Raw genomic sequence first — 25,063 nt, 5'->3', positions numbered from 1 at the left:
TGGAGCCCAGAGCAGGATGGTCTGGGAGCTCTTCCTGGAGCCCAGAGCAGGTGGGTCAGCAGGGTGTGCAGCCCCTGGGGGTCCCAGGGCAGTCTGTGGCTCGTGGCTGGCCATGAACCAGCTGTTTTCTTGCCTTACCTCTTGCAAGAGCAGCACGTTGAGAAATCCGAGGGCAGCGTGGTTTGCCAGCAGCGTTTCTCCCTGCCCTCCAGCAAGCTGGCCCTGCTGGGGCTCCTCCCCATGTGTGAGATCCTGCAGGGGCTTGCTGGGGGTGGCCAGAGCCGGGGAGGACAGTGGTGCCTGGGGGGACAGGTCCTGTGCTGCCCAGCAGGTCTGAGGCTGCTCCAGCCCCTGAGGGGTGTGCGGTCAGCTCCCACCAAGGATCTGCATCCATGAAGGGAATGGAGCAGCAGGAGGGGCTGAGGGAGCTGGGAAAGGGGGTCAGCCTGGAGAAAAGGAGGCTCAGGGGAGACCTTGTGGCTCTGCACAACTCCTGACAGGAGGGGACAGCTGGGGGGTCACACTCTGCCCCCAGGGAACAGGGACAGGATGAGAAGGAATGGTCTCAAGCTGTGCCAGGGGAGGTTTAGATTGGATATTGGGAAAATTCCTTCCCAGAAGGGGTGGTCAGGCAATGGAAGGGGCTGCTCAGGGCAGTGATGGAGTCCCCATTCCTGCAGGGATTTACAGAGCTGTGGATGCAGCACTTGGAGACGTGGGTTAGTGCTGGACTTGGCAGTGCTGGGGGAACAGTCGGACTCCATGGTCTTAGAGGGCTTTTCCAAGCTAAACAATCCCAGTGGGGCAGCAACATCCAGCTCCCAGAGGTAGATGCAGAGGGTCTCAATTCCCTTCTGACTCACCAGAGCCTTTTTCCTCCTTTGTGGGGGTCACCATCCCCCCTCACGGGGTGCCCAACCCATCCCATGGCACAGGCCATCAGGGCAGGGCTGTTTCCCTGCTGCCAGGCCGGGCTCAGACTTGTCAGGCATCTTCCCCACTCTGTTTTGCTTTATGGAGACAAATTTGTAGGGAAAAGCTGGAGTCAGTGGCCAGAACAGCTGCTCTGTGAGGTGGTTGTTATGACAGAGCGAGCCTCACAGCTGCTGCAAAATAAACGGAGTAGGGAGCGGGTCAGGCACTGCCTCAAAAATTAGGTCAGTGGCACGCTGGGCTCCCGGGGAGGATGGGAGAGGAGCAGAGATGTTGGTTTGCCTGAGCTTTTCTCTTGGTGAGGCTACGCATCTCTTGGTGAGACACTTCCACATCTTGCCACAGAATGTTGGCAAAAGGGAACAAAGGGTCTCTTCACACCACAGACCTGGCAGATTTGGGGATGGGAGTGGAAAGAGAAAACTGCAAAACAGAGATGCTTCTTTTGCCACCCCAAAGCCAGTGATACCCATTCAATGTCCTGGGACAGGCTTCAGGAACTGGGAAGCTGGCAGCCCAAGCGAGCTCGTTTTGCCTTAGCAGCTCTGACTGTCACCGCCCGAGGCAGGGTGGCATCCCGAGGGAGGAGGGCAGCGCCCGGGAAGGCGCTTCCCACGGGCTCCGGGCACCCTCTCGTGGTGAGCGCCCACGGACGGAGCCCGGGGGAGCCGCTGAGCGGGGCTCGGTCCTTGGCACCCCGGGACCCGCCAGCCCCCCAGGGAAACCACCCCGGGAGCTGGGATTGATTTCCCAGCCTCAGGACAGCCTCGCATGGGGCCCCCCTGCTCTCCACACCTGCTCTAGGCAGGGAAGCGATGGTGAGGACAGAACACCTGAAGCTGGTTTCTCCTCCGGCTGGATCAACCTGCCCTTCTCCTTCTGACGCGTTTCCCCCTGAGAGGAGCTTGCAAAATAAATCAGTGCTTTGCATAAACAAAGCCCCGAGAGGTGTTGGTGAGAAAAAACAGCGCTCAGGAGCTTCACAAATGCAGATTTTTCTATAAAAACAAACACTTCATTTTATTTTTTTTTTCTTTTTGTCCCTCCAAAACCCCACGGCCAAGGGAAGGATTTCTCCCTCTGACCACCCAGTTTCCCCCTCCCACCACCTGGGAGCCAAATCCCACTTGCTGAAAGGTGCCTCCCCTTCCTCTCGCCCCTTCAGGGGACCTTGGCATTAAACTCCCCGTCGTTTTCCTTACGGGAAGGCTCCTGTTTCCTTGTGCAGCCGCGTCCTGCAGGCTGGCACGGGGGCGGTGGCGCTGGGTGTCCCCACGGGCGGGCACAGCGTTGTCACAGCCCCGGGTGTCCCCTCGCCCCTACCTGCTCCGTGCGCGCTGCCTTCGCTCCTTCCTGCGGCTTTAAAGTTCCCTCGGCGCTCAAAGCGAAAGAGGGAGGAGAAAGCGTTTCATCATCGCTCCCGAGAGCCGACTTATAAGAACTTGGCGCTGCCGCTGCCGGGCTCACTCGCAGCCTCGGAGGGATTTCGGGACGGGCCGGGCCGGAGAGCGGCGGCAGCCCCAAAATCCCGGGCTCCCCGGGAAGCCCTCGCCATGGGAGTCCGCCCCGAAGTTGGGAAATCCCCGGTTGACATCCCCCAGAGCTCCGGCACCTGCTCCAGGAGTTTTTTCTGCAACATCAAAGTAAGGATGGGGCAGGGATGCTGGCGGGGAGGGAGGGGGGGTTCTGCCCGGAGAGGGACCGCAGCCCACCCCACGCATCCCCGTGCAACGAAGGGTGTTCGGTGATGCAGGATTTGAACATCGGCTCCCGGGGCAGTCCTGGGGAGCCCTGGCTGGGCAGGGCGGGGGGCTCTGCGGGTCCGGAGTGATGCCCTGCTCGGCACCTGGGGGTTTCACCCCACGGAGCAGCTCTCCGTGAACTTCCCCAGGCTCTCGTACACGGTGTGCTGCTGCCTGGGGAATGATTAACCACATCCTGGTGTGAAAAGAAAGCACTGCCTTAGAATAACACGGGCTTGCTTTAAAAGCTCGGGTGAGCAGAGCTTTTGAGTGACAGAAACCAAAGCTCGGTGGGCTGAGGTGGCTTTCCGGGGCTGGCTGCCCAGTTCCTCACCCGAGAGCCGGCTCCTGCCTGAGCTCCCGGCTCCTGAGCTCACTGCTGGCGTGAGGGCACACGGCTCACCCCGGCCGTGTGTCACTTTTCCCATCCTGTGCCCTTACACCGCCCCTCACCCGGCTCTCTCCCCGCTCTCTGGCCCGTTTTTGGATGCGCACCGAGGCTGCAGCCTGGGCTGGTTCCTGTCCTCGGGACACCCGCCTGGATGTCCCTGGAGGGGAGATTTCCATCCTCCCTGGGCAGCACCTGGAGCAGCCGGGGGCGGTTTTTGGGAAGGGCCGAGGGCAGAGCGGCTCCGGGGATGTGCCGGGGGCCGCCGGCGGGCAGGACCCTCCGTGCCGGGGCTGCCGGGGCTGCCGGGGCTGCCGGGGCTGCCGGGGCTGCCGGGGCTGCCGGGCCGGGCTGTGCTTTCCCCCCGCTGCTCCGGGAGCCGAGCGTGTGCGCTGTGCTGTGTCAGCGCCTCCCAGGCCGGCCTTTTCGGGATGTGCGGCCGTGGAGAAGGCGTCTGGTCGGGATGGGTTTGGGGTCTGTTTGCCATCGCGCTTCCCTCACCCTGCACCGAGCGCGGTGCTGCTGCCCGGGCAGTGCGGGGGCTCTGGGGAATGCTGTAGGGTACCGCGGGGAGGCTCCTCCGGCAGCTCCCAGGGCTGGAGCATGATCCCAGGGGATGCCTCCCAGTCCCCTGTCTCTGAAGGTCCCCACTGCTCAGGCTGGGCTATTCCAGCAGGTGACTTGATGACACTTTTTGGCTGTGGGCTGCAGGAGAAAAGAGCTTGAGATTACCCTGGGTGGTTTCTGGGCTACACTGATATTCCTCTGGAGGGGACTGCTGACCTGTCCTCTGCTCTGCTCGAGGTGCCAAACTTGCCCCCAGTCCCCTCCAGGCTGCTGCAGTAATGACCCTGACTCGGGGTGAGTAAAGTCACCCAAAACCAGAGCCCTTCTCGCAGTTCTTGCTCTTTTCTGGCAACTGGCAGCAAGCAAAAACAGCCTGGAGTGAAAAAACATTGCCAAACTCTCCTGCAGGATGTCAGACTTTTGGATTAGAAAACAAAAGCCCCAACAAATAAATGCTGCTCCATCTGCACAGCCCACAGGCTGCCACGGGGTGTGGGCTGTGGGTGCCCCGGAGTCAGGCTGGGTGCTCAGCACCCCACATGCCCCAGGGCACTTGGATGGGACCTTTGAGGGGCATCTGGCCAAGGGCAGATGACTCAGGGGTGTCACTTTGCTAGTGGCAGCAAAACCATTGCCTGAAGAAAAGCTTTGAAGCTGCTTTTTAAAGTCTTTACTTCAAAACTTCTGGTTTGGAATTGTTTTCTGGTTTAAAGAGTCAGCAGGCTGGCAGTGGCACCCTGCAAGCACATGAAGGAGCAGTTTGAGTCTACCCAAACAAGCTCTTCAGAGGGATGATGTGCTCCATCTGGGATGGTGATGGGGACACCCACCCCTCAGAGAAATATTCATGCTTTTAAGAAAAAATGTATAAATTGACAGGCAACAAGATCCCCCACCCTTTCCTGACCTACTCACTCTTCCTGTCCTGTGACATTTGCATTAAAAACATATACATTAACAAAGGAACTGCTTCAGGGTCAGAAAGGATCAGCCTGCAGTGCCAGTCCCCTCAGCCCCCAAAAAGGAGTAGGATGTCAAAGGGTCCCAGTGGAATTTCCAGGTTTGGGGAGTTTTGGAGTGAATGGTGATCTGAGGGCAAGGAGTGGCCAACATCTTGCACTGAAAGGGTTTGTAGTTCTTATTTGTAGAAGAAGCCTCTGGTGCTATGAATGGTGGATTATAAAAAAGCCTCATCCAGCCCCAAATTTTATGCGAAGCTGCGGGCATCACCCTCCCCAGAGCCATCAGACACAGCATCCTCACACAGGCCATGGCAGTTCCTGATGGGGACAGTATTCCCAGCACAACACAATTCCCTGCTTTGAACAGGCTTGGAAGGACGCTGTCAAGACTGGGAAGAGTTCATCACTAAGCTCACATTCCATCCCCAAAACCCGTGTGATGGCATCATATCCAGGGCGTCTTTTGCAGGGCTGGGGCCGAAATTACAGATTATTTTTCCATGTAAACCACCTTGCCCCTCCATGGTGCCTGTGACAGGGATCACCACCACCCCCTGCACCGGACCCCATCTCTCTCAGGGGGTTTTCCAGAACTGGAAAACTGGATCCAGAACTGAAGTCCTTGTCAGAGACGTTTGGAGGTGTGGGAACCCAACGGTGCCAGGGATGGGCATCGGGCAGGGAGAGGTCCTGGTGGAAAGGGGCAGCTTGAGGGATTCTGTGGGGTGGGGCTGGAGTCCTGGGGATGCAGGAACAGCGCAGCTGCCCGTCAGGAAGCAATTCCCAGTGGATGTGGCCGTGGGAGAGGTGCGGTTCCCGCTGCTCCCGTTCCCTCTGAGCCCGGCGGTGACAGCTCCGTGCGGCGCTGCGGAGTCACCGCCGGGCACACGTGGGTCTGCGGTGGCTCTGTGTCACCAGCGGGGCAGTGACACAGGCGGGCTCGCTCCCGGCTGATAGCGCCGGGCTCGGCCGGAGCGCTGCCCGCTGCTCCCGCCTTCATCCCCCCGCAGGAGACAAAGCAGAGCACAAAAGTCCCGCAGGTGCTGGGGCTGGGAGGTTTTGCTGAGCTCTGACCTCAGCCAGAAGCCTGGAGCATCCCGGTAACCCCGCAGCACGGGGGAGATGGGGGTGATGATGGGACATTTAGGTGGGGGTGATGATGGGATATTTAGGTGGGGGTGATGATGAGACATTAAGGTAGGATACTGGGGGGAAATCCTTCCCTGTGAGGGTGCTGAGGCCCTGGCACAGGGTGCCCAGAGGAGCTGTGGCTGTCCCTGGATCCCTGGAAGTATCCAAGGACAGGACAGGGCTTGGAGCAACCTGGGATAGTGGGAGATGTCCCTGCCCACGTCAGAGGGTGGAACTGGATGGGCTTCAAGCTCCATTCCCACCCAAACCATTCCATGGTTTCTCTGATGAGCAGGGACATTGACCAGAGCTCCCAGGGTTGTGCTGACTGGGGTCTGGGGATTTGCAGCTGTGCTGCTCAGCAAATGCAGCATGAGCCCAACCTTCAGGTGGGTGCCAGCCCCTGGTGGCACTGGGGACACCGAGAGCCTCACAGCCTAAAGGGTTGAAGCAGGTTTAAAAGGTGGAGAAGGTGGCTGGTCCTTTTGATACCCACCCATGGCCAGGGACCCCATCAGTGTCCCCCAGTCCAGAGCCCCAACCATGTGGTTTAAGCTCATGTTGGGCTTCATGATCTTGTTGGTCTTTTCCAGCCTTAATGAGGCTTTGATTCTATGTCCATTTTCTGCTCCCAGACAACCACTGGAGAAGGATTATTTCACAGGAATTCTCTGTTTACAGAGCCTCAGATGTTTTGGCTTCTTCGCCTTTACTGTCTCATTCGTGGTTTTGAACTATTTTAATTGATTTTGGGATCCCCAGAAAGATGACAAGGAGGAGAGCTTTATAAATATCCTTTGATTTAGAGGAGCTGGACCGGTTTCAGCTGGAAGCTGGAGAGCACAGAGGAGCAGTGTGAAAGTGTTGTGAGTGCAGGCAGGGGGAGGCTTTTTTTTTCCATGCCTGCAGACTGCCTGGCATGGAAAAGGAACCAGGAGGACAACAGAGAATTATTCTCACTTATATCAGCCAGAGGTGATCCAGAGAGAGATTTAAAGGCCTTAGGAGAGCTTTAAAGTGGGTGTTGTACTGGGGCAAGGAGAGAAAGGGAATGGAAGGGGGTAGGAGAGGGGACAGGAGAGGAGTCTGTGGGCTCTCAGAGTGTGATGAGGCTTGAAAGCATCCTGGGGGAAGGTGCTGGGAGCAGTGAGCAGGAGCAGGGAGCTCTCACCTCCCTGGGGAGGCTGGGTGTCTCCTGCAGAGGAAACAGAGCCTGGCCTTGGGGTCTGAGGTCCCAAGAGCAACAGGACAAGTTTTTTGTCCCTTCCTTCCAAGGGACTCAAGGAATTTGCTGAGGAGTGTATTCTAGAAGCCTGGAGATGTACCAGTTGTGCTCTCATATCCTGTTGGAAAAGATTATTAATTGCTTTGTTTAGCCAGAACAGGAGATTTATCAAGTCACAGATCTGGAGGCAGCGTGGCTGTAGGTTTGGAGAGGGAAACACAGAGAGGACAAAGTCATGGCTGATTAGAGACAGTGATTTAAGCAGGAAAACCAAAGCAATATTGCAATTCTGGGCACTGTGCAGGCTGGATGAGTGTTTGTGGCAAAGACACAAGGAGGGTCCTTAGTGACAGGAGAAGAAGGACCTGGCTCTTCCAGCATTTGTGATGATGGTGCTGGCACCAGACAGCACAGGTTGGGTTTGGATGCTCCAGCACTGTGGCCACATCTGCTTTTGGTGGGATCAGGCTCCAGAAGGGAAGAACCACCCCATCTTCACCAGCAACACCAGCAGTGGGATAAGGAAAAAGATGGGTTGGAAAGTTTAGTGGGATCAAGGTCTAGGAGACCTGAGACAAGGTAATTTTATGAGGGGCGAGGTGGTTGGGCGCCCAAACACAAGCAAGGAGTGGTCAGTGCTGATAAGATTATGGGAGCAGGACGGGAGAGGAGTGACGCTGATAGGGAGCACGAGGCCCGGGCGGGCAGGAGGAGTGTTTGCACACACTTCTGGGTCAGGCACAACACAGCCAGCCTGCACCTGCCCTCAAGGGAACCCTCATCAGGTCCTGATGCCCCAGAACTTCAGGAAAGAATGAAGGAAGACCAACCACCCAGCCTGCCAGAGGGAGGAAAGGCTGAGGGATGCCTGCTGTCCTATTTGGAGAGCGGTATTTTCTTGGGAAGCATCCCACACTGGGGGTCTGCCTCAGCAATCCTGGGCAAAAACCCCCATTCTGGGCAAAGCTGGGCTCACCTGGGCCTTGTCAAGGGATGCACTGCCAGGAAATCCCATGTCTGTTTGCTGCAGAAAAGAGCAAATATTGTCTTTGCACGTGACAGCCGGGGGGTGTAAAGCGTGCGTGGCTTGGCAGTAGGCTGTCGTCATTCCAGCACGCTTCAGGCAACCCCTGACCAGGGTAATTTTTATATTATTTTGTTATTTGCTATAGAAATCCTGCTTAGAAGCCAACCTCTGCCATCAGGCCAGGCTCAGAGGTTTTGTGCTAAAGGATGGGCTCTGTGCAGGGTGTTTGGCTCCCTTTCTGGAAATGCTGTGCTTTTTTTCATCCTTCATGGTACTTTTTGGTCTACAAATCCAGGCAGCTGCCCGCAGGAAAGTGTTGCCAAGGAGGGATGCATTTCCCCACTCTATTTAACCCTAACCCTATACTTTCCATATCCTGCTGATATATTTCTTTTGGACTGAGTGACCTCAGCTGTTCTACCGCAGGAGGATCCCCTAGCGTAGTAAGAGTTATCTTACTACTCTAAAATAAACACTCTGTCTGGTCCCTGTTAAAATTTTGCGGATAATCTTATTAATTCCTACAGTTTCCCCCTCCCTTTCCTTTTTTTTCCTCTTGCAAGCTCAGGAGATTAAAGTGGAGGGAGACTCCAGAGGTAGGCAGCTTGGAGTCTTTTCCACCCTCTTTATCTCGAACCAGGGCTGCCAAGGGGAAGACACTGAAAAATGAGGTGAGGGATGACTTTGGGCAGGAAGTGTGGAAGCACAGCAAGGAATTAACCCCTAACTCACTCCTCCAGGTGGAGCAATGGCCATGCCACATGCAGCAGGAGCCTCCCAAACCTGTGCTCCCTGCAGAGCAGAGTTAGGCTCCCTCCTGGGAGAGCCTTATCCTGACTCCTGGAGATCCCTGGAGGCTCCATAGAGATGGTTCAATCTTATGAAATGAAACCTGAGTATTTGTTGGACACATCTCAGGCAGAAGTCTAGGCTGGGATTGACTGAATCCTTGCCAGCTCTCATTGTCTACACGGAAGGACCAGTCCTCCCGCTTCCCTGCCATGGGATGGGTTTCTCTTCCTTTGGAAAAGCCCTGCCCTGGGAGGTGCTGGTCCCCACCAGCTGGGTGGGGGCAGCAGCCCCAGGAGTTTGCTTCCCTTCTAAATGCAGCTGCTTTTGGAAAGGAGTCAAGTGCCTTGTACAAACAGCCTGCAGTCGGGATCGCTCCGAAAGGAGCGTGGGGACGATGACGAGGGGATTTCGGGGGGGTCCACGTGGGTGCACGCCTTTGGCCTTCCTGTGCTGCTCCCTGCCTGTCTGCACTCCTTGTCTGCAGCTCCAAAAATACTCCAGGCTCCCGTGGGAGCCTCTGCTCCGGAGGGTCAGCGCTTGGGAGTGCCCCCGGCTCCTCAACCTCCCACCGCGCCTTCGCCCTCGTGTCGGCTTTGCGTCAGTGAAACCTCCCTGCAAGTGAGCTCGGCTCTTCCTGAAGAGCCCCTTCTTGTCATCAGGGAAGATGGATTAGGGCAGCTCCCTCCCCTCCTGGGGCTGCTCGGCGGGAGCGTGGGGCAGCACAGCACATCTGCTGCAGCTGGAAGGGCCGGGCCAGGGCTGGTTCCGTGCGCCGGCAGGTTGTGGGTGGTCGGCATGAACACGTGGGGATGGGAACGCGTGGGAAGAGAGACAGGGATGGGAGAGACCCGTGAGGGACACAGGAGAGCGGTGCTCCTCATGTGCACCAGCCTCAGGGTGTGCGTGGACTCCTTTTGGGGAGCTCTCCAAGTAAGGCTCTCTCGCAGTTTTTTGCACTCAGAGCCTTCAAGGTTTAGGATGTCCTAATTATAATTAAAACTGAGTCTGCTGAATTCAGAGGAAGTCTTGAATCAGGCCTCATGTCACCTCCAGACGCTTGGAGTATGTCTGGAAAAGCCAGACTCCAGCTGCAGAAGTCTTGGAGCAAAGGTTGTTTTGCCTTTCTCTGGCTGTTTTGGGTGGCAGGTTCTTCCCAAGGAAAAAAATCACCCCTGCCCTTCCCCTCCCATTCTCTGGGCTCTGCACATCCGAGGGCTGAGGCTGCTGTGTGGTCTCAGGGTGGGATCACATCCCTGGAGGATCCATCCAGCTTCGCTGCCTTTCCGGTTCATCCTGCAGACAAGAGCTGGATTAGAAGGACCCGTGGGCAGGGGGAAGCATTCCCACCCCAAGGTTTTCCTCTCCCTTTGCTGGTGCTCTCCAGCTGCATTTCTCCCACCTCATCTTCCCTCCTGGCAGGCAGCCCCACCTTGTTCCCAGGCACCTCTGGACCCAGGGCTCCCTTTTGGCCATCCCAGGTTATCACAGAGGCATCTCAGGGCATCTCCTGGCAGCTCTGCCTTTTCCTCCCTACCATCTCCACCCATGGCTTGTACCTCTCCTCTCCTGCTGTGCTTCCCATGGTCCTTCCATGCCTCCAGCCCATCTCTTGCCACCCCCAGCACTGAGGGGAGCCAGGCTGCCTCTCCTCCTCATCTTCCCCCTGTGCCAGCATCCCCTCTGTCCCCAGCACTCCATGTCCCCATCTGCCCTGGGGTCAGGCTGACATTTGCCGTGCTAAATTCAGCCTTGGTGATCCACCCTCTTCCCTCCCTGTTGGTAAACAGCTTTGCTTCTCTGCCTGGCGCCTGGCTCCAGGAGAGCTCTGTGTCCAGCTGCTCCGCGGCTCCCGCACCGCTGCTCTTCCGCCGCCACTTCCTTGCTCCAGTGGCTTCTGTAAAGTCTGCCCAGAGCCCCACGGACAAAAATTGACCTCTGGCAACAAGATACCCTCTCCAGTTGCCATCCTCACAGGAGTCACCCCTCTGCTCCAGATGGTGATTCCAGGTCAGGCCTGGGAAGGATGGTGGATCCGCCTTCCACCCACAGGATTTTGTCCTGGGATGGGATTTCAAGTGTGGGAGCTAATGGTGGGAGGATGGAGAGGTCATTCAGCTTCAAGAGTTTATTGGCAGATATTTCACTTCCACTCTGGCCCTGTCTGGGAGGATTTCCCACGTTACACCCCAAATTCCTGTTCTGCAGCTTTTTGTCGGGGCAAAGTCCCAGCTTGGACTTTGTCCTCTCCTGGTTATTGCGATGGCAATGCCAGCCTGATGCCAGCCTGATGCCAGCCTGTCTGCTCTCACCCCTCCCAGATGTGGCTGGGGACTCCGTGCTGGCAGCTTGTGCCTCTGAGCCTTCTTTCCTCATTTTTGGGGGTTTGCCTTTCTCCTTCATCTTCTCCATGGTCTCCAGGTTTTTCCAAGCCTGCCCTCACACTGCCAGGGCTCCATTTTCTCCTTCCCTTTCATCTCCATCCTCTTCTCTTCTGCTGTCTGTCAGCATCTCTCCCATCCCTTATGCTGTTAGATTCCCAGCCAAGTCTTTTGGCTGGACCTCTCTTCCTTCACAGGAGAAGACTCCCAAGAAACCATTTTCTTTCCCATCTTCTACCCAAATTCTGCTACAATTGCTGGGCCTGGCCATGCATCATCCTCTGCTCCCTAAACACAACTCCACCCACTTATGGAATTTGCATCCTCCAAGCTGGTCTTTTTTGATTTATTTTTTTTTAATCATTTAATGGGTCAGGGCTACTGGGCGCTACCGCCCTTCCAGATAAATACTCATAAGGACTATTGCTGCTCTCCTGGCCAAGAACATCAGGACTTTGTCAGCCCTGCAGTCCCTTTGATCCCCCATCCATCATCTCGCACTTCCCCACGTTATCATTGAGGGACACTCTTCCGGTATTCAGCAAATATTTGATTTCCTGTGAATCTAAATTAAAAGACCTTCCCCCATTTGTTGGGTTTTTTATTTTTTAATTTGTATTTGTTTGTTGGGGTTTTTTTAAAATTGATTTTAAAATGCATTTGGCACCGCATGGATGCATTCCATTCCAAGAAAAATAAAGCAAAACCGTTCTGACTAAATATAGATCAAAAGAAACTTGTGAGCTGCCTGTTGCATCCCTGGCTGAGAGTGCTCTCCTCTCGCAGCCCACCCAGGCTATTTCAGCCAGATTTTTCCCAAACTCTCTGTATTCCCTCCTCTGCCTGTGCTCAGCTTGGCTCCTGGCTCGGCTCACTGCCCAGCTCAAAGGAAGATGCTGGGTTTGGAATACTATTTTGGAATACTATTTTGGAATACTATTTTGGAATACTATTTTGGAATCTTCCAGCCGTGAGACCACGCTGTGCGTATTTCATCCTCTCCCTCCGGGGCTTTTAACGCCTTTTTTCAACTTTTTCTAGCAACACCCCTTGGAGCAGGTTCAGCAAATTGACTTTCCAGCTGAGTGAATCCCAGGATGCTCCATGCCAGAGGTGCAGCCGTTGGCCAGAGCCAGCTGGAATACGCTCATGCAGGATGTGGTTGCCAGTAGCAGGGCACTGCGGTCTCACACGGCCTCAAAGGGTGCAGGGAGAGGCTCACATTGGATATCAGGGAGAATTCTTCAGGCTGATCATTGGAGCAGGGAAGTGGTGGGGTCACCATCCCTGGAAGTGTCCAAACAGCGAGTTGATGTGGCTCTTCTCAATATGGTGGGAATGGCAGTACCCAGTCAAAGGTTGGATCTGATGGCCTTGGAGGTCTTTCCCAGCCTCAATGAGTTTGTGATTCCAGCGGGGTCCTCACTGGGGTGGCACTCTTTGTCTGCCCACAGGTGTTTGTGCTGTGCCATGGGCTCCTCCAGCTCTCCCAGCTCCTCTACAGCGCCAACTTCAAGAGCAGCCTCACCACCATCGAGAAGCGCTTCGGGCTCTCCAGCCTCTCCTCAGGTTTCATCTCCAGCTTGCACGAGGTAACTGGGAGAGGAGCACCCAAGGGGTGGCCAGGGCCTGGGGGCACCTTCCCAAAAGAGGGTCTCAGGGCTGTTCACAGCCAGGGCTCCCTCAGCTCCGTGCTGGGAGAGCGGCTGTGCTGTGCTCTGGGACGCCTCGGCACACCTGGTTCTGCTCTGCCACATCTGGGGGGAATGGGGGGTCCTGTGGTGGTGGCCCTGGGACAAGAGCAGACTTGTCAGATGGAATTCTGGAATGGTTTGGGTCAAAAGGGATCTTAAAGTTCATCCCATCTCATTGCACCTCCTGCCATGAGCAGGGACACCTCCCACTGTCCCAGGTTGCTCCAAGCCTTGTCCAGCCTATCCTTGGACACTTCCAGGGATCCAGGGGCAGCCACAGCTTCTCTGGGCACCCTGTGCCAGGGCCTCCCCACCCTCACAGGGAAGGATTCCTTCCCAGTGTCCCATCTAATCCTGCCCTCTGGCACTTCAAGGCATATCGCTGAGCTGGCTGAGGATCTTCTCGCAAACACTTGCTTATCAAGAAACCCCTTGGAATGAGTTTCCTCGTTTACATTTTCAGGAATTCTGTCCTTCCTAGCAGCTCTTCGAGGCCAGGGAAATGACAGGGAAAGATCTGCTGGCAGAGATTTTTTTGCTGGCACCAAGAGGCAGCACACTTGTTCATGAGCTCCCTGGTGAGCACAGGGGATGCTCCACCAAGAAGCTGGGCACTGGGAATCTTCATGGACCCCTGGGGAAGTGGATGCCCAAGTCTTACCTCAACCAGCATGGACATTTGGGATTAAAAAGATGTCTCAGGGCCCACTGAGACTTCCTGCTGCCTGTGACTGTGTGAGGTGCCCTGCCTGTCCAGGACAACAATCTTAGTGCGTTGGTGCCTACAGCAATTCCAAGAACAAAACCCACAAAGAGACAAACAAGGGAGCCCACACAAGCATAAATACAAAGTTTTCTTAGCCATACATAGAATCACAGAGTGGTTTGGGTTGGGAGGGACCTTTAAAGGCCATCTTGCTCAACCTCCTGCAATGAGCAGGGACAGCTTCAAAACGCCAAAGTTAAAATTATGTTTAGGTTATTGTCCTGTTAAAGCCCATGTAATGGGAATTTTGTGGTGTTCACCCACTTGCTGTGTGGTTTCATGGCTTTCAGTTGATGCTGTCTGCAGTTGCAAATGCCCAGGGTCATAAATATTTGCAGTGAGCTGGACTTTGCAGCAGGGCTCATGTCTGTTTGAGTCACAGGAGTGGAGGCAATATGTTTCATTCCTTGCTGGTTTTGGAGGAATCGTCAGTTTACGCCACATCAGTCAATCTCTTCTCCCAGGGAACAAGGGACAGGACAGGAGGAACTGACCTCAAGCTGGGCCAGGGGGGGTTCAGTTTGTGTATGAGAGAAAATTTCTTCCCAGAAAGGGCTGCACAGCCCTGGCACAGCTGCCCAGGGCAGTGGTGGAGTCCCCATTCTTGGAAGGGTTTAACAGATGTGTGGATGTGGCACACGGGGACATGGGGCAGTGCTGGCCTTGGCAGTGCTCGGGGAGCAGTTAACTTGGTGGTCTTGGAGGGTTTTTCCAACCTAAGTGATTCTGGGATGGCTGTGGGGTGGGGGGCAGGTATGGGTGCTGAAAGAGCCCCAGCAGATCACAAGGAGGCTGTGATGTCAGTCATGCCAACAAGGAATTCACCCAGAGGTGACCCTGTGGCTGGAGATGAGAAGGGAGCACCGTGCTGGGAACACGCAGGGCCAGGGGATGCTCCTGCTCCTGTGAGGGCCAAACACCTCCTGATGAGAGCCTCTGTCCAGCCCCCAGACACAGCCATAGAGCCTGGATGTCCTCTTTCACCAAAAGAATAATAAAGGACTGGAGTGCTCTTCCCAGGGAGGTGGTGGAGTCACCACCTCTGGATGAGTTTATAAAAAGGCTGGGCATGGCACTGGTGCTGTGGTCCGGTTGATGCGTTAGGGCATGGGTTGGACTCGATGATCTTAGAGGTCTCTTCCAACCTCATCATTCTGTGACCCTGTGTGGATTCTCACACTCCTCCCCTTCCTCTGTGCCTTTTCCAGATTGGCAACGTGGTGCTCATCATCTTTGTCAGCTACTTCGGCAGCCGCGTGCACCGCCCGCGCCTGATCGGCCTGGGCGGGCTGCTGCTGGCCCTGGGCGCCTTCCTGGTCACCCTGCCCCACTTCCTCTCGGGCCCCTACGAGTACACGGCCCTCAGCACGGGTGAGTGCCCCCAGCTGTGCCCCAAAACCCGGACCCAGCTGCTCCAGATGGGGATGTGTGACTGCCACCAAAGCAAGGCGGTGTTTTCAGGGCACGCGCGATTCAAACAGCGAAGGCAGAGCCTGGGCAGTTGCTGGTTAAACCTGATGGCATTACAGCTTTGGAGCCCCTTCTGAATGCAAGAATCACATGTGGAGTTTCTTCTGCCTCTCCTGCACATGTTATTCCAGCTGCTGTTACAGAATCATGGAATGCCTTGAGTTTGAAGGGACCTTGAAGCTCATCTCATTCCACCCCCCTGCCATGGGCAGGGACACCTTCCACTGTCCCAGGCTGCTCCAAGTCTGTCTTTGAACACTTCCAGGGATGGGGCAGCCATCTCTGAGACAGCAGGTTTAGATTAAATATTAGGGAAGTAATCCTTCCCTGTGAGGGTGCTGAGGCCCTGGCACAGGGTGCCCAGAGCAGCTGTGGCTGCCCCTGGATCTCTGGAAGTGCCCAAGGCCAGGCTGGACAGGGCTTGGAGCACCCTGGGATAGTGGGAGGTGTCCCTGCCCATGGCAGGGGGTGGAATGAGGCAGGTTTTAAGGTCCCTTCCAACCCAAACCATTCTGGAATTCCGTGATAAAGCAAAGCTTCCCTGCCCCCATGGCCTGCTCTGGCCAGGATCCTGATCTGATCCAGTCCAAGGAAGGCTGCTGCTTTCACTGGGAAGGCTTTGGGAACAAGCTCATGGGAACAATGACAGCTCTGTTTTCCATGCAGAATGGAAATTACCCAAAAGTTTTGTGCAGAACACAATTCTTGCAGAGCACCTTTGCTAAACTGAACAGGATTAGAGGATGGACTGCAAAAACAGATGGACAGGGCAGAGATATTGACATTATGTGGGCTGCCTGATGGAAAAGAGCACATTCAGTCTGTGAACAGCCCCTGAAGATGCTTCAGTCCTGGCTGGAGTTTCCAGGGCAGTCTGGAGCAGGGTGAAGACCCCCAATGTCTGGGCTGTATCAAGAAGCAAGGGCCATGTGTTGGAAGGAGCTGGGCTCCTCCTGAGCCATGGGGGCAGCAGGGATTCAGGGCAGGGTGTCCTGCTGAGGGCAGCCAGCTGACCCCAGAGGGCATCACTCCCTGTTCCTGCCTGGGTACCACAAGGGAGCAGAGACCACAGACAGCAAAAACCAGCCATGGGTTAGGTGTGCTCTCATCAAACCCAGAGCACCCTCACTCCATGGCATGAAGCCTTTAAAAGTGTGATTGAAATCACTTTGTTTGCTGACCTCAGTATAATACTCCAAAGGATGTGCAGGCTGATGAGAACTGCTGAACAAAATGAGCAATCCATCCAAAATCCAGCAGCTTGTGCCTACTCAGTGAGTTTGGGAGATTCCTGCTATTTGGGGATTCAATGTGGAAGGAGGCAGGGGATGTACCCAGCGTTGAAATGCTCATTTTTTTTCCCCCTTCCAGGTAACAAAAGCCAGGGGCAGGATGAGCTGTGTTATGCAGACAACAGATTTGTGTGCTCAAACAGCACCCAGGACCCTGAGAAGGAGGCCAGCAGCGTGTGGGCCATGATGGTCATTGCCCAGCTGCTGGCTGGGATTGGCACCGTGCCCATCCAGCCCTTTGGGATATCCTACGTGGATGACTTTGCAGACTCCAACAATTCCCCACTCTATGTTGGTAAGTGGGCCTTTTTGCCCTCAGAATCTTTCACCTCTCCTGACGTTTGAACCAGATATTTTTCCTTGGATCTGAGGATTAGTATGTGTTTGTTTTCTTGTCCTAGAGGACATGAAGGTCTCAATCACCAATGTGAGCCCAGGATGTCAGTGCCCTGCTGCTCCCTGGGGTTCAGGAATATCACGGATATTAACGATGTAGCTGACAGCTTGTATTGTGTCAGCAAAGCCTTGATGGCAGCAGAGCAGAGGGACTTTGTCCACAGGCAGCTGCCTTCCCCCTCTGCTCCTGTCAGGCAAACCCCACCTTCAGTGTCAGGGCAGTGGGGACCTTCTCACCATCTGAAGGGTGATGAAGGCTGCTTTCTCCCCTCTGTGCGTTGTGCCACCTTTCCTGCATTTCCCAGGAAGACAGAAGCCATATGTGCATGGGAACTACAATTCCCTGCTCACAGGGGCTCTCTCTGCTCCCTTTTCCCAGCCATCCTCTTTGCCATTGCTGTGTTTGGCCCTGCCTTTGGGTACTTGCTGGGCTCGGTGGTGCTGCGGCTCTTCGTGGATATCGGGAGGGTGGACACTGGTGAGTATTGCTCAGCTAGCACGGCTCCTAAAGACCCTCTGTGGGCCAGAAGGTCACTCTGAGATGAAAGGTGACAGAAGCCACCAGTCCTGTGGCACATAAAACCCTGGAAAAGCACCCCCAGCATACTCCACTCCATCACCCCATAAGATGCAGGTGGTCCAGAGGTCGGGGCAGGGACATTCCAGTGCCCAACTCACGGCGCTGCCCTGGAGGTCATGGCTGGTCTGGCTCACTGCCAGCACACTGAGCAGGTACCCCACACCCCAGCGTGGTGGTGGAGAGGAACAGGGAAATCTGAGGAATCCAGGGATGGAGAAGGGAACCAGAGAGCAACCACTGCCCCATGGATAGACAGAGAACTTGAGTGTACGCATTCTCCTCCTGCACCTGCAGAGAGAGGGGCTGAGCTGAGGCCACCACAGGGATAATTTCCTTTATCCATGTCACGTGCTTATTATTTCTGGTAACTTAATCACTAAAGAATTCTCCCCAGCTCCATCATTAACGTGGCTCTTCCTGTGTTTCCTTAGAGAGATCAGAGCCTGCCTGACATTTTTGTCCGGTGCCTGATAAGAATGAAAAATGAACGTGGGCAGGAAATGCCAAAAAGCCTTGGCCCACTCCCCACGGTTGCAGACGGATTTAGCAGCCTCTGCCTGGTGGCTCCATGACGGTGTCCAGGCTCCAGAGTGGAGTGGTCCTGTTTGGGGAAGTGGGCTGATTGTTCCTGTGGGGTGTGGGCTCCTCTCCTGTCACACCCTGGCACGGAGCTCCCACCCAGAGCTGGCTGTGGCTCCATCCCGGCCGTGGGCAGCGTGTCCCCAAGCCAAGCCAGGCAATCTGTCAGACCTCTCATGAGCATCACATGGCCCAGGCAAAGGATGTGTGTGCTGGAGACAGAGAGGCTCTCACCTTCTCCTCCTTTTTCCGGAGATGGCGCCCGGACTTTGGTCCACTCGGAAACCAGGAGCTTCTGCCAGCACAGGGCCTTCCCTCGGTCCCTGTGAGCAGAAAGTGACCCAGCCTGGAACAATGGGAGAGCAACTTTTTCCAGGAAAGCAGCACAGCCTTTCTCAGGCCCTGTCTTGGCTCAGCACCGCTGCCATCAGCATGGTCAGAGCCACTGTGTTCTCCGGGCAGAGGATGGAGTCAGGCTCCCATAATCTCTGCCTCACTGGTTGGCTCAGGGGTTAGAGCTGAGCCTGTGCCACCAGTGTGCTTCCATGCTGACCAAATCCATCCTGCACTCACCTGGGAGGCTTGGCACAGTTGGGATGAGTGGCAGTGGTTGTTTTCCTAGGCAGGGAAAACAAAGGTCAAACATAACCAGGGCAAGTCTTACTGGTGGGAGCTCCCACCTCCATCCATTTGCTCTTACATGCCAGCAGAGACACCCTTGGGTTGTGCCCACAGTGATTCCTCATATCCTCCAGCCCCCATTTTCGTGGAGCTGTGTCCCTGTCCCCCCTGGAGCTCTCACAGTGTCCTTGTGTGTTGCTGACAGTGGACCTGACGCCGAGCGACCAGCGCTGGATCGGAGCCTGGTGGCTGGGGCTGCTCATCTCCTCGGGCTGCCTGGTGCTCACCTCCATCCCTTACTTCTTCTTCCCCCGCTACATGCTGAAAGGAGAGGTGAGACCTCATCTCCAGAGGCTGGAATGTTCTGGAGCCAGGGATGTGTGGTGGTTCTTTCTTCACTCGGGGTCACCATCTGTGACGGTGATCACAGGGGTCCCAGGATGAGGGAAGAGATGAGAATGTTGACTCCATGTTCAGAAGGCTGATTTATTATTTTATGATATTTACTATATTAAAAACTATACTAAAAGAATAGAAAAGAGGATTTCATCAGAAGGCTGGCTAAGAGTAGAAAAGGAATGAATAACAAAGGCTTGTGACTGACCAAAACAGCCCGGACAGCTGGACTGTGATTGGCCATTAATTGGAAACAACCACATGAGACCAATCCCAGCTCCACCTGTTGCATCCCACAGCAGCAGACAATCATTCTTTACATTTTGTTCCTGAGGCCTCTCAGCTTCTCAGGAGGAAAAATCCTAAGGAAAGGATTTTTCATAAAACATATCAGTGACAAGGATGTGCTCAGGGAGGGAATACCTGTCCCCAGAGGAGAGGGGTGGGAGGGAGGAAGGCAGTCCAGCAAACCTTTCCCATTAAAACAAAGTTTAAAAAGTGGAAAATAATGAATGTGTATAATTTTGGTGTTTTCAAAGCCAAACCTTGCTGGTTTTGTTACAGAAATACTTTAGTTCTGTTTTGAAATTGTTTACTCATTGATTCTTTAAAGTTAAAATCAAACCCAAAATATTTCACAGTTATGGCTAAAGGACTCCCCAGAACTGAGCTGAACTATCTCTAACTTTCCTTTTCAGGCTTTTTGTAGAGTTAAAAGGGAGGTATTTTGTCAGGGTTCAGGGGAGGAAAGATTTCCAAGTTCTTAAAACCTCCCAACAACAAGCTGTTGTCTCGCTGCTCTGCTCAGGGGCTGCAGTGTTATTTGAAATAATTCACCCCTTTAATCACGGAATCCTGGAATGGTTTGGGTGGAAAGGACCTTAAAGCTCATCCTGTTCCACCCCCTGCCATGGGCAGGGACACCTTCCGCTATCCCAGGCTGCTCCCAACCCCTCCAACCCGTCCTTGGACACTTCCAGGGATGGGGCAGCTTCTCCAGATACCCTGTGCCAGGGCCTCCCCACTGCAGGAATTCATCCCCAAGGTCCCATCTGACCCTAAGGGCAGTGTGAAGCCATTCCCCCTTGTGCTGGCACTCCAGGTCCTTGTCCCAAGTCCCTCTCCAGCTCTCTTGGAGCCCCTCTAGGACCTGGAAGGGGCTCTCCCCAGAGCCTTCTCCAGGAGAGCACTCCCAGCTCTCCCAGCCTGGAGAAGCGCTCAGGGCATGTGGGATGGGGCTTTGCTGGAATTGTCAGGCTGGGCTGGGGGTGAAAGTCCCCTGGGACAGACCCTGGCCCTGCTGAGCCTCCCTGTGCCAGGACAGTGCCAGCCCCTCTCAGCACAGGCGGCTCCTCTCTCCCTGCCAGGCGCGGAACACGGAGACCGGGATGCTCAGGAAGATGGAGACAGGGGCTGCTCAAGACACCTCCCTGCTGGAGTTCATCAAAAGTAAACTCCTGGAGGGGCCCAGGAGAGGGTGGACGGGGATGCTGGGCTGGGCTGGGCCATGTGGGGTGGGTGGGGACCCCCACTCCAGCAGATTCACCCCAAGGGGGCTTGTTGGGAGTCCTTGGGAGCCCAGCACCGTGTGTGGACCAGCTCCAGCACCACGAGGGAGTAAGGACCTGGGGAAGGTGGGCACAGCCTCCCTCTGGCTGCAGACCTCTTGAGGCCTCAATTGTTTCCAAATTTTGCATTGAGGACCCTAAAGTGGTCAGAGTGTGTCAGAAAAGGGTCCCTTGGAGGTTTAACCCCAGCCCCAGGAGCGGGCATGGGGCTGCCGGCGCCACCAGCTCCTCGACGAGGTCACCCCACTGCAGCTGACCCTGTTTATGTGGAGCCAAAACAGGCCTGAGGGGGATGTCACTGCTGAGGCACCAGATTAATGACTCTTTTAGCTCCAGGAGGATTTCTTCCCAGATAAAGCCCCTCCCTCCTTGCCTCTTCCTCCACTGCAGTCATATCCTGGAGCTGTCAGTTCCCTCTTCTCCTCTCTTTGGGCTTTAATGGATGCTGGCTCTCCACCACTCTCTCTGCTAATTAGGAAACTCATAAGAGACCAAATAAACAGAGTTGCTCCCAGGGTCCATCTGCCTCTGTGGATGGGGCCAGAGGACACAATGTCCCATCCATGGTGCTGCCAGCTGCTGGGACACATTAGGGTGTCTCCCCTCCTGCTTTCCCATGCCCGCAGACATCCCCAGCAGATCAACATCATCCCACAGACATCCTTACTGGGAACAGGCTGAGGGGGGGGTTATTCCCAGTACAAATAGCTAAAAGACATTTTTCCTACGTTTTCCCTGTAGGATTCCCAAAGATCTTCCTCAGGCTGCTGCTCAACCCCCTCTTCATCCTCCTGGTGCTGGCTCAGTGCAGCTTCTCCTCCGTCATTGCGGGTCTGTCCACCTTCCTCAACAAATTCCTGGAGAAGCAGTACGGTGCCTCCCCCTCCCAGGCCAACTTCCTCATAGGTGAGCATGGATGGAGATAAAAAATATCCATCAGCAGGGAGCCAACTGCCCATTTTCTCCAGGCTTTTAAAATCCTGGAGAAGAAGTGAGTGAAAGCTCATTTTTGGGTGAGGGGTGCACTTCAGGGTAGCTGGTGACTTTCCTGACCTGTAGTTCCCCAGCTGCCTGTCTGGGACACCAGTTGGATCTGTGGGTTGTCCCAACTCCCGTGGGGTCCAGAGAGCTGTGCCCAGCCCACGGAGGGGTTCTGGGCAGGCAGGACCCCCCTGATGGCTCCATTCCTCTGCAGGAGCTGTGAACCTGCCAGCAGCAGCGCTGGGGATGCTGCTGGGGGGGATCATCATGAAGCGCTTCTCCTTCTCCCTGCGCGCCATCCCGCGCTTTGCCGTGGTGGTGCTCGTCTTCTCCATCCTCATCTGCCTGCCCATCTTCTTCATGGGCTGCTCCACAGGGCACATTGAGGGCATCTACACCCCCAGGTAATGCAGGGGCTGCTCCCAGCTCCTCTTATCTCCTGCTCTTATCTGTGGGGAGGGATACACGCAGGTGGAGAGGCAGAAGAGGTCACCATGCACTTCTTGTTCCTTGATGCCCGCTGCATGCAGGAGATCTGGGTGCTTCACAGCCCCAAAACCTTGGGAGGGTGTTTAGCCATGATTTTCTGGGCCAAACAAGCAGGGTGTAATTTTTCACTCTGGATTTTTAGGGGAAAATGAGTAACATTGTGTCCACATCACTTCGCACGCTCCCAGCGTTCCAGCTGGACATCATCTTTCTCCTCACCTCAGTGCATATTTTTGGCTCTTACCACGACTTCCCAAGATAAAAATGACATTTGTATACGACCAGGGCTTGATGTCAAGTGCATTGAGCTCATTTCCCAGCGCACTGCCAGCAAGGAAGAGATTTCTGATGCCATCTCCACAGGGGTGGAGCAGCCCCATCCCACCCTGCCCAAGGGCAGCTCCCCAGTGCCACATCCCTGCAGGATTCAGGCTGTGTGACTCCAGCAGATGCACTCCTTGGGGGAGGGAGGAAAGACTGGGCAGATTTGGGTTTTTCCTCTTCACTTCCACAGCCATCAGGCTTGTTTGGGAACATGCCCACTTTCAGTTTGTGTCCGTGCGGTGTTTCCAGCTGTGGCTGTTCACACATCTGTTTGTGCAGCTCTGGATGGAGCCCAGGTCCATTTCTACAGGCTTTTGGCTGATTAATTTTCAGCTGAGAAAAAAAAAAAAAGAAAAAAAAAGAGAAAAGAAGTGTGTCAGTACTTGTTTGTAGACATAACATAATTCCTGTGACATTCACTGCACACTTCCAGAGGTACCTGCAGGGATCAGGGGCTGGCAGAAGGCCAGGCTGCTGCTGGCAGTGTCCCAGCCCAAACAGGAACAGGAAAACTGCTCAACTAGTAAAAAGGATTTTTTAATTTTTTTTTTTTTTTTAATTCCTCCTGTCCTGTTTCTTAATTTTTTACCACTTTCTCCCCCCTCCTTTCTGGCAGTACACCCAATTCCCAGCAGCAGGTTAAGGCACGGGTTGGGTGCCAATGCTCTAAGCAGATCTTCCACCCCGTCTGCCGGAAAAACACCACGGAATACATCTCTCCCTGCTTTGCTGGCTGCACCAACAGCACCACCAACCCCTCCAACCCCAAACAAAAGGTGAGTAAAGCAAGTGGTTAGCAAAGCAGCCTTGCTGGGAATAGTGGAGTGACGCTGCAGGAGCCCAAGAAATGCAACAAGCGGGTGGAACCTTTCCCACACAGCGTGCTGAGCCCTGGGAAGGTGCCCTGGAGAATTGCTGTAAGGCCCAAGAACCTGCTTGGAGGAACAGGGATGGTGGTAAACCCCATTACAGGATGCCATGGCTGTGCCTTAAAACTGGAGCTGGTGCTCTTATGGGTGTCCTGCACAGGGATGTGGGATGATTTGTCCCGGGAAAGCTGCTTCTGGCGCTGGGAGTCTGACGTCCGTTTTGTTCCAAATGTTTCCAACAGATCTACCACAACTGTTCCCTGAATGGGAATGAGCTGTTCTCCACCTACACGGGCTCCTGTCCAGTCAGCTGCTCCCATATGCTCCTTCCTACCATATTCCTCATCTCCTTTGCTGCCCTGATCGCCTGCCTGTCCCACAACCCCCTCTACATGATGGTGTTACGGTGAGTGGCATGCAGGGTCCCCAGCCCAGGGGGGAGCTGATGTGATGGTTCCCACATTGGGATCAACAGGATGTCATAAACGTGCAACCAGCCCAAGTCTTGGCCAAACCCAGGGCCAGCAGCTCTGACCTCCCGTGCCTTCTCCCCTGCAGGGTGGTGAACCAGGATGAGAAGTCGTTTGCCATCGGAGTGCAGTTCTTGCTGATGAGACTGCTGGGTGAGTGTTGGTCCCTGAGTGAGCCTGGGGGGCTGCTGGAGCTGCAGGAGGCGCTGAGCCTCCTCTGGATCAGCACTGACTCCATCCTCTCCCCCCGCCAGCCTGGCTGCCGGCCCCGGCCATGTTCGGAGCCCTCATCGACTCCTCCTGCATCTACTGGCAGCAGCAGCAGTGCGCCCCGGGCCGCTTCTGCGCCTACTACAACAACGATTTCCTCCGAAACAGGTACCCTGTGCCCCTCCCCGGGCAGAGCACGGCCCCCAGCCCAGCCCAGCCCGGCTGGAAGTGCCAGCTGCAGAGGTGGCATGTCCCTGCTCTTCTCCCGGCAGATACCTGGGGCTGCAGGTGGGCTACAAGGTGGTGGGCACCGTGCTGCTCGCCCTCATCAGCTGGAAGGTGAAGAGGAGCAAGGAGTACAATGTGCAGGAGAAGGCGGCGGGGCTGGTGTAGCCCCCGAGGACTGACTCGCACCCCCATCACCCACGGCCACTACTTTATCTTGTTTGGGTTTGTTCTACTTCCCACGGGAGCGACTCCGCAGCCCAAGTGCTCCCGGCGAGGGATGCTCCGGTCCGGCCCCGCCCTGGGAACGGCATCTCCCGGGCTCTCCAGCCCGTCACCCCGGGCAGGGGCAGCCCCGGCCAGCCGGAGCAGGAGGCAGAGAGGGCTGGAACACACGGAACCCCCGGAGAAGTGCCTGCTGCGGGCCATGGTCCCGCTCCGGTGGGACATTCCCGGCCGGGACAGGAGCAGGGGAGGTGGCTGCCAGCCCGGTGTCCCCCCGCCCGCAGCCCCCACAGAGGGCAGCAGGGACACCGCACACGTCTTGGGACAAGACAGCACAAGGGGTTTATTGTAGAACATCTGGGGTTTGTTGCTCTTTTTATTTTTTAAATAAAGGTCACTTTTCCAACCGTGGTGCGCTCTTGGTCTCACCCCAGCAGCAAGACAAGCCCTGGGGAGGCTGCAGGTCACAGCCTGGCCATGCTGAGCACATTCCAGCTGGGAAGGGGGAAGAAATGGTGACAGATGGGGACATGCTCCTGCAGCTCCACCGGTGATGGGGGAGGGCAGGTAGGGGCTACCCGGCTGAGGAGCCCTGCCTGCAGTCACATGGAACCTGCCCAGCCCTGCCTGCAGACGGGGGCACAGGGACACAGGCAGGGGCTGCAGGCACAGCAGAAGGTTCTACCTGAGGCTCTCATCCCCGATGGGTTTGTTGGCACAGATCAGTCCTGGCGTTCAGTTGCCTGAGCTGGTGTCTCAGAGG

The 25,063-nt window shown here is 55.5% G+C and overlaps 1 protein-coding gene across 1 annotated transcript; it reads left to right on the top strand.

The window, feature by feature from the left end:
* Positions 1–2,411: 2,411 nt before the first annotated feature.
* Positions 2,412–24,699, top strand: SLCO2A1 (solute carrier organic anion transporter family member 2A1). Its single transcript, XM_084212527.1, has 14 exons — positions 2,412–2,576; positions 12,600–12,737; positions 14,814–14,976; positions 16,447–16,662; positions 17,143–17,241; positions 18,749–18,876; positions 20,307–20,388; positions 21,249–21,413; positions 21,703–21,892; positions 22,918–23,077; positions 23,413–23,576; positions 23,729–23,793; positions 23,895–24,018; positions 24,123–24,699. Exons 1-14 carry the CDS (start codon positions 2,487–2,489, stop codon positions 24,241–24,243), a joined length of 1,905 nt encoding a protein of 634 aa, XP_084068653.1. The 5' UTR covers positions 2,412–2,486; the 3' UTR covers positions 24,244–24,699.
* Positions 24,700–25,063: the final 364 nt, after the last annotated feature.

Source organism: Fringilla coelebs (assembly GCF_963513975.1).
Source record: "Fringilla coelebs genome assembly, chromosome: 10".
In the NCBI taxonomy this organism is placed as follows: Eukaryota; Metazoa; Chordata; class Aves; order Passeriformes; family Fringillidae; genus Fringilla; species Fringilla coelebs.
Note: the sequence above shows the minus strand (reverse complement) of the source record. Positions and strands in the feature narration are given on the sequence as shown.